At 35.0% G+C, this 12952-nt stretch overlaps 1 protein-coding gene across 1 annotated transcript; it reads left to right on the forward strand.

Annotated features, from left to right (window-relative positions):
- Positions 1 to 1913: 1913 nt before the first annotated feature.
- LOC109081752 (gamma-sarcoglycan-like) lies at positions 1914 to 12373 on the forward strand. Its single transcript, XM_042770947.1, has 8 exons — positions 1914 to 2208; positions 7545 to 7739; positions 7920 to 8021; positions 8108 to 8195; positions 9571 to 9690; positions 10938 to 11010; positions 11581 to 11704; positions 11953 to 12373. The coding sequence occupies exons 2-8, from the start codon at positions 7545 to 7547 to the stop codon at positions 12127 to 12129; spliced, it is 879 nt and encodes a 292-aa protein (XP_042626881.1). The 5' UTR covers positions 1914 to 2208; the 3' UTR covers positions 12130 to 12373.
- The last annotated feature ends 579 nt before the right edge of the window (positions 12374 to 12952 follow it).

Consider the following 12952-nt stretch of genomic DNA (forward strand, 5'->3'; position numbering starts at 1 on the left):
TATCATTATTACTGTGTAAATTATTATACTGAAGAACACGTGGTACCTGCTACTTTTCTCAACGCAATCAAAATGAACGAATCACAGTTGTTTCTGATTACTTAATAAGGATTTTTAAAATAATTTTGTGAACATCTAAATTTTTATTTCAGTTATCAATATATAAAATTATTATTTCTAAACGTTTTGATGTACGCATTTAAAAGACACGTAAAACAATATCTGTATGCGCCCATACAGTAATATTATTAGTTTATTTCCTGCCACTATCAAAGTAAAATATGTTTTAAAAATATTAATGCCCTTCTAGTAATCATACCTTCTAATTGATTGAAGCTATGTAAAGATTTAGAGTGGTCCTGTTTTGAACGAAAGACACACAAGGTTCCAAGCGTGGCCTAGAAAAAAGTTTTTATCTTAAAGGTCTGGGATAGAAATAAGACACATCTCTCATCCTCCTGACCCCTTGTTCGTAATGCTCCAAAATGTGTGACAGCTCAATGACCAGGTATTTTATGATTATAATTACTTTCCACAGGAAATAATAAGAATAAGAATAAGAATAAGAATAAGAATGAAATTCTTATTAGACTGCTTTATATCAGACTAATTTTCATTACACATGCATTCACACAAATGCATTGTAAACATAGGCTAGATTTACACAAACAGCCTTTTCTCTTTACTGTGCATCAGCTACGTTATGGATATTTGCCCTCTATATAGCATTACCAACACCAGGATTATTTAGGTCTTTATTATACCTTCTTCTGTTTTCAGTATTTGCTACAGCCTTGAATAGTGAATAAATTCAGTGAAACTCATTGTGTTTGCTGGTCGGGGGAAGTCAGGGGTCAGATACTGATGGATGCGGTCAGCTGTTGTCTTATCATTGCACATTTCTGCCTCCAACCACAGGATGTGCGCCATCCAGCATAAGCTTTGACGGAGTTTGTCATGCTACCCATCAGCATCCTTCTAAGAGATTGATAAATAAAATTAATTTAATTTGCATAGATGCATTAAATTGATCAAAATTGACAGTAAAGGCATTTATGTTACAAAAGATTTCTATTTCAAATCAATGCTTTTCTTTTGAACATTCTATTCATCAAACACTGTTTAGAGATGTATCACAGTCCACAAAAATAAGCAGCACAACTGTTTTCAACATTATTCAAGCAGCATATTAAAATGATTTCTGAAGGATCATGTGACACTGAAGACTGGAGGAATGATGCTGAAAATTCAGCTTTACATCACAGGAATGACTTACTGAGAGCACTGCCCATTCAAAAGTCACTGACACTGTAACATTGCTATACACTGCTATTCTATGTGGTTACCAGTGCTTTACTATAGTGTGTTTTCAGTGTTTGCAGGTGGTCCCTTACTGGCCCACATTAAAACAACACTACATTTTTTTTTACCTTCCATAAGGTGAAAAACAAAAGTCTGATAAGTCTACTTACAAAATATTCAGCACACATCTTCCCAGTGCACTTAGATCTATCATAACAGTGTGGAACTTTTATTCCATCTCTGTATTCTTAGTTTTGGGGGGTTGTTTTATAACCATTTTCATGAGGAGACATTCTGACTATGTAAACTATTGTAAGAGAGAGACAACACAAAGCTCAGAACATAACAAGCCTGCAGCCTCTGCTGCTGGCAGAGATGCATCTATTAATACTGCATTCTGTTTTAGTGTGACCTGCCTTTATAGAGAAACACTTGCTGTCCAACAGACAAGCAGATTCTCAGTGAGCGAAGCCACTAACTTTAGCTTCCTATCTGGAGCTCCTGTTTAGAAAGTGACTCACATGCATAAAAGCCAAACAAGTGCAGAAAACACTCTGTAATTCTCTCTTGGCAGTCATTTTTTCCTTCTTCCCGCTCGCTCTACCCCTCCCTCCCCCAAGCCCTAAGAAACAACACAACTAGCTACTGGTGTTTACGGGTCTCGCTCTTAAGTGATCAGTAAAGTCTTGCATTTGCATAACACGAGGTGTAGAGACCTCTGAAGGAAATGTGAGACCCTGAGAGGAAGTTTGGGTGGGTGGGGAGTCCGTACTGAGACTGATCCAGAATCAGATTTACGGAAGGCAGCTGTTGAGGGTTTGACAGACAGACGGATCGGAGCACTGCTGCGTAACACAAGCAGACTCGAGTCTGCAGAGTGTGTCAGATCCCACTAAAACAGCAAGGGTAAGTCACACTTAAGTTTAATTCGTATTCTTTTAGTCAAGTTTGATTTCTGACTTGGTTTTTAATATATTGTTTCTTATGCCTAATAACGTTATAATACCGGAAAATGTGGAATAACTGGAGATATAAATGAATGAAAAACTGATTATAATCACAGTATACCTTTTTTATAAACAATGTTCATTGTTGTTTGGTAAATTATATCATCTTTACTGAAGAATATCATCTAAATAAAGTATCAAAATGCCCACGTATCTGAAAAAAATACAACTTACTTTTGCACAGAACTGTTGTCAGATTATTAACATAAGACACTGAAATGAAGAAATAGTCACACTTCTGAGGCTCAGTCATACTGTATGTTTTGCACTCTGATCATTATTTCAGACACTTTGGCTGTTTTTCCTATTTAAAACGAAAGCACGGTCCTAAGACCTATTTTTAGAGGGCCGAGGCATTACGGCGTGCTGGAGTTATGCAGACGGCAAGATTAGACGGAGTGGGGAGAACTTCATACAGCTTGTTATGTTTGCCCACAGCCTCTCTCCACAAGCTCTTATCTGGGCTCCTCAGAGGACTGGTTTTCCCACCTCATAACTGTTTATCCTTCAGCAGAACTCCACAGAAACAGAGCAATATCACGCCAGCTCAGTCTTCCTGGGTCCTCTTGATATTTGATCAGGTCCAGCTTTGGCACCACGAGGATCTCGGAATCTCTGTTAAAAACAAAGTCAGACCCCAGTGGCTTGAAAGACAGTGTTCTGCTGTAATTTCTTCTCTTGGCAGCTTAGACGAGGCTGGATACAGTGAAAGAGCATCAGTAGGGTGTGTTAATGGAAAAAAGTCCTGAGGGACACCGAGAGAGAAAGAGAGAGGCTGTCTGTGAGCAACGTGTGGAATCAAGATGTTTACTTTCTTGTACAACTTTAATGAACTTTTGCAGCCATTGATATCATATAAAGGTGTACTGGCTGGTAATTATGTTTAAGCCCTTGTGCGTTTCTCATTTGGGAGTCACACTCATTGTCTTTGCGGTCTAAAGTGACCGGACACCTGAAATGTAACTTTTTTTTCTTCAGTGAAATCAATCTAATATATATATTTTTTTTAAATATTTTTTTCTTATATATTTTGAGAGAATTTTATGGTACTAATGAATATTTATGCAAGAATTATGATCAATTTTCCCATTGAAAATAATACAAAAAAATTTTTGTCTAATGTTTTAAAATTATTTTTCAATGAATGCAGTATTTCAGATTAAAATAGAGACTAAGCCTTTAAAATCCAATTTTTGAAGGCAGAATAGTACCTCCTGGTGAGAGCAAAAAAAGAAAAACCTGTAATTTCATGGTGTAGCCACTAGATTCCTGTATAGGACTCTGTAGAGAGGCCTGTGAATTCCCTAGTTGTTTTTTACATAATTGTTTACTTTTATTGGGTTGTGGATTTAAACGTATATTAAGGCATTCTCAAAGACTACTTTTTGACAAGGTTTATATTTTTTGTTGTTTAAAATGTTGATTTGAAGTGTAGGTTTTTTAAACATTTATTTTTTATTATTATTACTAGCCTGAACACAGAAAGTATTTTGTTACACAAAACATTACAATTCTATAAATATGTAACAAAAATGAGTGTGTGTCTGTGAGTGTGTGTAAGTAAGTATGTGTGAGTGGATGTAACTGTTTTACACTCTTGATGTTTTAGAGTATAACCCCTTTCCTTGCTGTCCACTTTTTTACTGCATTGTAGTTGAATTATTGATTTTATTTCACATAGTTGCAGTGTTACAGTCACACCAGTTCTTAGGTGTGTGTGTGTGTGTATACAAGTGTGTGAGTTGGTGTGTTGATTTTGCACTCTAAATGTTTTAGAGTTTCACCCCTTTATTTCTGTGCAATTTTGTCTGCATTGTGGGGGATTTGTAGATTGTACACACAAAAATTTTCAGTGTGTTCTATTTTTTCCTCATTTCCCATTCATTTCCTATGGTCGGTCATTTTTGACTGAAGACCATGAGTGTGACTATTTTTTTATTTTATTTTTTCACGATCACTTAGCTTTTTCGAATCATGTCCTCAATTTGTTTTTGTGTTCATATAACAAGTGCCATAAAAGTCAACAAGTTTCGTACCATTCTGGTGAAGCTATGATTTTTAAAAATTCTAAATGTAAAATGATCTGGTCAGAAATGACCGAAGACCGCACAAGGGTTAAAAGAAAGAATGGCAATTGGATCATGCAACTCCAAACCCAAGGAATGTTTGGAACAGTTTCCATGGAGACATGAAGGCTGTGTTTAAGTTTTTCCTTCATCTGACTGCGGGATGTTCACTCAGAACTTGATTCAAAGTGAATGCTGTGCTACATACAGCACTCTCTCTTGAAAAAAAAAAGGATCTCAAAGATCACTGTTTTGACAGAAAACAGCAAATATAATGAGATTTACATTTTATCAGGAACATGTTAGACTGGTTACCAGTATGTTGTTAAGTGGTTGGACATGTTTTAAATGGTTTTAAGCACATTGCTACTCTGCTGTTCAAACGTTTGGGGTCAGTAAGATTTTTTCCTTTTATTCAGCAAATATGCATTAACCTAATCAAAAGTGACAGTACAGACATTTATAATGTTACAGAGGATTACTATATCAAATAAATGTTTTTTTGGACTTTTTGTTCATCAAAGAATCCTGCAAAACCCATAAACAAGCTGCACAACTGTTTTTAACATTGATTATAATAAAAGTGTTTTTATTTTATTTATTTATCTTGAGCCGCAGATCAGCATATTACATAATATTTGAAGGATCGTATGAAACTGAAGACTGGAGTAATGATGCTGAAAATTCAGCTTTGACCTTATATTTTAGTTTTAAATTGTAATAATATTCTACAGTATTACTGTTTTTATAACACTTTTGATCAAATAAATGGGCATAAGAGATTTCTTACCAAAAATTTTAACAACCACAAACATCTGAATGGTTATGTATGTGGTTACAAGGGTGTTTTGGGCAATTTAGAATAAGAATTCTGCATACTAGCATTTACATTTACATTTAGGCCTACATTTAGTGAAAGTGAAAAAGTGAAAGTGACGTGACATACAGCCAAGTATGGTGACCCATACTCAGAATTCATGCTCTGCATTTAACCCATCCAAAGTGCACACACACAGCAGTGAACTCACACACTGTGAACACACACCATCAGAAACAACAAACAAAAAACAACAAAATAAAAAACCAAATAAAAAAAATAACAACAAAATAAATCAAAAGTTTTTTTTAACAAGTTTTTTTTACTAACTCAGTGCATGTAGCAAGATTTTTTTTTTCTTTTTTGCAGTAAGTAGCATGTAATAAATGCAATATGTAAGTGCTGTGACAAGTCATGTAGCAAGTATAGCTTTTTGTAGCAAGTAATATGTAGCAAGTTTTTTGTTGTTGTTGTTTTTACAATAAATAATAAAAATGAAATAAATACCTCAACCAAAAATCAAAATCAACCCACGTTCAAATCACCCTCATGTCGTTCCAAACCCGTAAGACCTTTTTTCATCTATGGAACACAAGTGAAGATATTTTTGATGAAATCCGAGAGCTTTCTGTCCTTGCATAGACAGCAATGGAACTACCATGTTCAAAGCCCACTAAGGACATTGTAAAATAGTCCATGTGACATCAGTGGTTCACCTTCCCAAATGAGCAAACCTTTTTTTTAATTGTCGCGATCGTGAGTTGATGAATTAATAATTTCTTTATGTACAAACTTAAAACAATCTTATACTATTGTCTTTATTTCGCATCAAACACAAGACAACTTTAAGCAAATAGTGTATAATTAGTATCTAAATTAATTCTAATTCTATTTTTATTATATAAAAATAAAACGTACTTCAAATAAAAAGCCTTGGACAAAATAGGCAAAAACAAACAAACAAACAAACTATGCATTGTTTTCCATCAAAAAGCACCAGAAGGAGTTTGACTTTCACATTAAACTGCTTCTGTTTCACACAAACGCATGCTCGGCTAGAACTGCCCTGAACTCATGCATCTTCAGATGCGGAGCTGTGCGGAAAGTTACAAAAAATGCTGTGCACACCGCCACGCGAAATGAGTTCGCATGCACTCAAAACGAACTTCCGACAACACCGCGAGGACATTATATTTTCTGCGCACACCCAAGCTCTTTTTGTCTTGTAAAAGACTACTCTTGCTGCTACATTCTGGATTAGTTGCAGAGGTTTGATAGTGTTGGCTGGAAGACCTGCCAAAGAGAGCATTGCATTAGTCCAGCCTGGACAGAACAAGAACTTGAACAAGGAGTTGTATAGCATGTTCCAATTGAAAGGGCCTGATCTTCCTAATGTTGTATATGTGGTCTGACCTGTAAGGTGTTATGATTGATGCACTTAGCTGGATGCAGAAATTTGATGAAGTGTAGGGTTGGCTGAAACCACAAGCAATTATGTCTTGGCAAAGTTGAGTTAAAGGTGATGGCTCTTCATGGAATCTACAGAAATGTCTGTTAGACATGCTGAGATGCGACCAGCTATCGTTGCATCATCAGGATGGAATGAGAGGTAGAGTTGAGTGTCATCAGCATAGCAGTGATGTGGAAAGTCATGTTTCAGAATGATAGAACCTATTGATGCCATGTAAATTGAGAAGAGAAGTGATCTAAGAACTGAGCCCTGAGGCACCCCAGTTGCTAGATATTGCAACTTGGACACCTCACCTCTCCAAGATACCTTGAAGGACCTATCTGAGAGGTAAGACTCAAACCACTGAAGTGCAGTTCCTGATATGCCATTTGCCATGAGGGTTGACAGGAGGAGCTGGTGGTTAACCCTGTCAAAAGCAGGGGACAGATCCAGCAAAATAAGTATTCAGAATTTGGAAGCCGCTCTAGCCAGTGTTAGGCCTTCAAAAACCAAGATCTGGGCAGTCTTGGTTGATTTTCCACAGGTTGCTGTCCAGGAGATTGTTTTGTGTGAGAAAGGCAGAGATAGCATACTCAAGCATACTTAGTATACTCAAAGGCCGTATGTACACCTGGTATTAATGTTTGTAAAGTGGTATTTTTTTATAGGGATTCCATTATATCTGTATCACACTAGCATATGTTTTCACTGTGTTTTATCTGCTTCGAGGTACAAATTATTTGATATTTATGTACATACCAGTTTTGTATATAATATTTGTTGTTCATAAACATTTGTAGTTTTTAGTTTGTGGATCTTTGACTCAGGTTGTAAAATTTCTTGTGTAGTTTTCATTAATTGTAGTTTTTAATGTATAGTTGACCAATAATCTTCATTCCCAGATGGTGCGTGAGCAATACCTCACCACCACAGATGAGTCTGGGTCCCTGGCTCCAGTCACTGAGTACTTCTACATGATTGGCATCTATGGCTGGAGGAAACGCTGCCTCTACCTGTTTGTTCTGCTTCTCCTCATCATTCTGGTGGTGAACTTTGCCCTCACGATCTGGATCCTGCGAGTTATGTGGTTCAATACGGTGAGAAAACTTCACTCAAAGGACCTCAGATCACATATGTAATTCATTTTTAATAGAAAAATGAATCCATATTTAGATTCTGCGCTTGGATAAGCTTCTTTATCTCAGTTTGCCACTCTGTTATGTCACATGAGGTAACACTGATGCTGAGAATGTGCTCTGTGTTGATGGATGTTGCAGGAAGGCATGGGATACCTGCAGGTCAATGCAGATGGACTGAGACTGGAGGGAGAATCAGACTTTCTGTTCCCTCTCTATGCCCAGGAAATTGACTCCAGAGAGGTAAGAATTATTTAAAGCATACACTTAAACATGGATAAATAGATTGATTTAGTCACCCATAATGCTCATTCTTATCTTCATTACAGGATTCCTCTCTTCTTGTGCACTCCTCTGAAAATGTTACACTCAATGCTCGCAATGCTAATGGTGATGTAACAGGAAGTGTGTCTGTAGGTATGAAATATACAAAACATTTATTGGTAGATTTCATTTTGTGTTTAACCTTATACAAAGCCCACTGTGTCACATTTGATACGCAAATTTATAAGGCCTCTAAATGATCAACATGATTAAAACCTATTGTACACAATCTTATAGTACTGTACATGCCTTCTGTCATTCATACTTAAAGTAAAAGGCTTTTTAGTAAGTAAACATAATAAGGATACATTTTATATTGTTAATAATTATGAAAACATCATGGACTAAAGCAATTTAGGTTTACTTGATTAGTCATACTTTTTTAGAAAATGAGTATCAAATATGGCTTTTGAGGAACATTTATTTGTTCATCTCTCAATCAATCATCAATGTAATTCATCTCATTGTAATCAATGTTATATGTTTTGAGTAATCCTCACCTGTTCCCCATCATCATCCTCTGTGAATTTAAATCCTGAGTTTTCTTCTGTTCTTTGTCTCGTGTTAAAGTTATTTTTGTTGTGTTTGGTAGCGCTTTTTCTTGTTATTAAAGGGATAGTTCACCCAAAAATTCAAGTTTGATGTTTATCTGCTTACCCCCAGGGCATCCAAGATATAGGTGACTTAGTTTTTTTTCAGTAGAACACAAATTATGTTTTTTAACTCCAGCCGTCTCTCAACTGTATAATGCATGGCACTGGTAACAAAATCTATGAGAGTAAAAAAAAACATGCACAGACAAATCCAAATTAAACCTGCGGCTCGTGACGATACATTGATGTGACACAAAGATTGGTCTGTGCAAGAAACTGAACAGTATTTATATCGTTTTTTACCTCTGATTACTGATTACTGTTACAACTCTTGTGAACAAGCATTCACAGCAGAAGGCATGTGAGGCATCATCTTCTTCTTCTTCTTGCTTTATGGCAGACTGCAGACATATAAGTGCATTACCGCCACCTATCTCTCAAATGGACCATTGACACTCCTAATTGAGATTGTAGATAGAGTGTCAATGGTCCATTTGAATTGCATGTTTTTACTCAGGGCCTCTGAATAAGACTGAGTTATAATTTTCTTTTCAAATATGAGCTCTATATTCTCACTACGTCACAATATAAGCAATAAAAGCCTGAAGTATCAAATATGATACTCAACAAATAAACACATATTCCAACCCTTTTTTTTTTTGTCTAAACGTTCAGTAAATGGTTGCAGTAATAATATGTCAGGCTTTACAGGGTTAATCAAATGGGTCACACAGAAAATGCATGAGCTAAGAGCCCAGCGGCAACATAAAACAGAAAAACTGGATATAAAAGTAAAATATTCTGTTTAAATATTGATTAAAAACTTGTGTGATGTGTATATATATTCTCTTCTATTTATTTCTCTTCCTTAATAGGTCCCAGTCAGGCCGAGGGTTTTGGCCAACACTTCAATATTAGTTCAAACCATGATGAAAATTTATTTTATGCCGATGCAAATGGAGCCGTCGTGGGAAAAGGAAAGCTCCGTGTAACAGGTAAGCCTGAAACTAAACCTGTACAATGTGTATATAAAAAAAGTCATGATCTGTGATTATTAGTACTGCTATAATGTTATTGTTTACAATGTTGCACTTTATTGTGTTACTTCAAATATTAATTCAAAAAGAATTAAGAAAAAGGTGAAGAGCTTAATATTCTAGCATATGAAACAGTAAGAAAAAAGAAAGGTTGGCACACCAGAGCTCCAAAAATGCAACGTTTATTTCATGTCCTCACCACAAGTGACATTTAGTCTTCATCAGACAATGAACACATATACTAATGAGCCCTTAAATACTAGCAAAAATTACATCACATGATAAACCACATGTGACACACACACACAAAGACTCGGGAAACAAATTACATTGCTGAAATAAAAGTGAAAACATAAAATACCAAAAACAAATCACAACAATCTAACATACAGTACATACCTGATCAAGAACATACAAATGCCTTCAGCATCATTAATGCAAATAAGGATGAATATCAAACTCTTCATTAAGGCCATTAGGAGATAATGTGTTCAAACATGCTGTATGAAACAGTCCTATTAATTGGTTAAACTGGTTAAAACTAATAATAAACTATTAATTGGTTAAAACTGAGATTTTGTAAACAACATATCCAGCCTTAACAACACATACCGTGATGCACAACAGGTTTACACACTAGATTAAATATTAATACTTCATCTAAACTAGCCTAGAGCTTGTTCGATTTGTGATAATAATACAACAAAAAAATAAAATAAGAACAAATTGTTTTTTTTTAAATGATAATTCACCCCAAATTTAAAAGAAGAACTAATTCTATTTTACTTACAGAATGAAGCCTGTTTCAGAACTTTTGGATTATTTAGTATTATTAGCATTTTTTTAAAATTACAACTTAGCACATTTTGATGCCAATTCTTACATTGCAAAAAAGGCAATGATATATTATTTCATTTGTACATTGCTTATAGATGAATGCATTTGTTGCAATACCTTAAATTGATGCTGATTTTAATTGAAAAATAAATGTATTGCATTGTATGCTTTAATGCATACAAAATTTAATACAGTAAAGTACAATTCATGATACAGTAGCCTATAATAATATAACATTTTGGATAATCTGTGTTTTGGCAAATAAATGTGATTATTTGCTCTAAATCATGACAGTGGACATTACCCCCAATGCTGAACGATATGTCCACTTCCTTTATGAAATTGTAAGTGTTCTTGTGTTTGGACAGGTCCAGAAGGTGCTTTCTTTGAGCATTCTGTCAGGACTCCTCTGGTAAAAGCTGTACTTAACAAAGACCTAAGGTAATTATACAATAAATAATTATTAACTTATATATAATAATTTTAAATTCCAATACAGCACTTTAATTGGCGGCTTGTTAGGTAGTTCGTTCATTCATTTATTATGTTGCTTCATTTTTATCTCTGCATTTGTTGCTGCTGTGATATATATATATTATATATTATATATATATATATATATATATATATGTATATATATATATATATATATATATATATATATATGTTTTTTGTTTTCTCAAAAACAGTTTTGTTTTATAAGGTCAGCCCATTAAAAGTAATGGCAGTACTGATTATATTTCTTAAAACTTTTATAGAAGTTTCCAGCAGGGCATTAACCAGCTGTGATGTGTGATGAAGCGAGTTACTAAGACATCTGATTCTCAACACAGGCTTATTTGTTTTCTTTCTCAAAAATGTCTTTCACATATCAAAGTAATGCCCACAGTCATGCAGATTTCTCTGTTTCTGTGTATGAATCAAACTGTTGAATTTGAGAGGATCTCGTGGCCATCTTGTGTCCAAACAATGTATTACAAAGTGCAGTAACTAAGCATTCCCTGCCTTTCAACTTGAGTCTCCAACACGCTCTCTCAGCATGGACGCCCCAAAAGGCGTTCACGTCAAAGCTTTGGCTGGAAATGTTGACGTGACAGCACACTTTGATATTCAGCTACACTCAACTGCAGGACTGGTAAGTGCACCTGTCCGCAATTTTTAAGTTTTCCTAAAAACGATTTTTCATGAGCGTTTGTTTAGGTGCAGAGCTAAATTCACCAATCCCTGACCTGACATAACTCATATAATTTGATTTTGAAAGAATATAATGATTTGTGTTTTAACCAATCTTTAACCAATGTGTTTTAGTAATCTTTAAACCTAACTTAATTTATAAGCTTTCATTAAATACTTCATTGTTAGGGTTTCTGTTGTATATTTCAGTTGATTCTAGACGCTGAAAGCGTTCGTCTGCCGACATTACCTGTGGGAGGAACCAGAACTTCCGGTCACTCTCTGCGAATGAACAACATATATGAAGTGTGCGTTTGTCCCAGCGGTAAGTTCTTTATCTCCAGAGCTGGCGTCTCTTCGACCTGCAGCGAGCGCCAGGAGTGCTGAATGACCTTCTGCCCATAATACCCACACTAGAAACAAATCATGTTGTTACATTGTCTCAGTGGCAAGGAAAAATAATCATAATATGTATTAATGTTACTGAAGATTAGAGGGTACATTCATCTGTTTGGTTGGGGTTTTATCATGATAGGGAAGATGAAATATACAGTATATACAAGACACTCCCATGACAATTTGTAACTATTTTACTGTTTTTTTCCCCTTCTTTAAATATGTCTATAAAAAAACAACAACCAACAAAACCAACTATAAATAACTTAGCAATTACATGTAAACCACCATCAGTTCACTGCACTTTATACACTTTATATATATATGGAACAAAATTATTTTGTTTTTCCTTTTTTTTGTATACAAATTGTTCAAAATTAGGCTGGGCAATAAAGGCGCTGGTAAACAGCTCAAATCAAAATAAATATAAGGTGCAATAAATAAAAATAACCAAATTCTGTGTGTTACATATCAGCTAGTTGTTGTTTAAAGATGCACTCATAGAGAATTTTTCAAAGTCAAGTATATTAACGGATTTGTCAGAAGAACTACAAAACCCACAATCCTGAAACTGTGGCATTGAATTCGTTTGTGAAGCATTGTAATATAATCAAATCCAGTAATCTTGAATAACTTTGTTTTTGGTGAAAAACCTAATTAAGAAAATCTGTGCACAGACAAGAAACACCAAGACAATAAATCTACTGTCATTTTTGTTTATCAAATGGCAAATGTGTTAGTGGCAAAATAGCTGCTGTATTGCTAGTAACTGCATTCTGTTAAAAATCAGCGTAATGGATCTATAAAAACTGCT

This window comes from Cyprinus carpio, chromosome A15 (assembly GCF_018340385.1).
Source record: "Cyprinus carpio isolate SPL01 chromosome A15, ASM1834038v1, whole genome shotgun sequence".
Classification (NCBI taxonomy): Eukaryota; Metazoa; Chordata; class Actinopteri; order Cypriniformes; family Cyprinidae; genus Cyprinus; species Cyprinus carpio.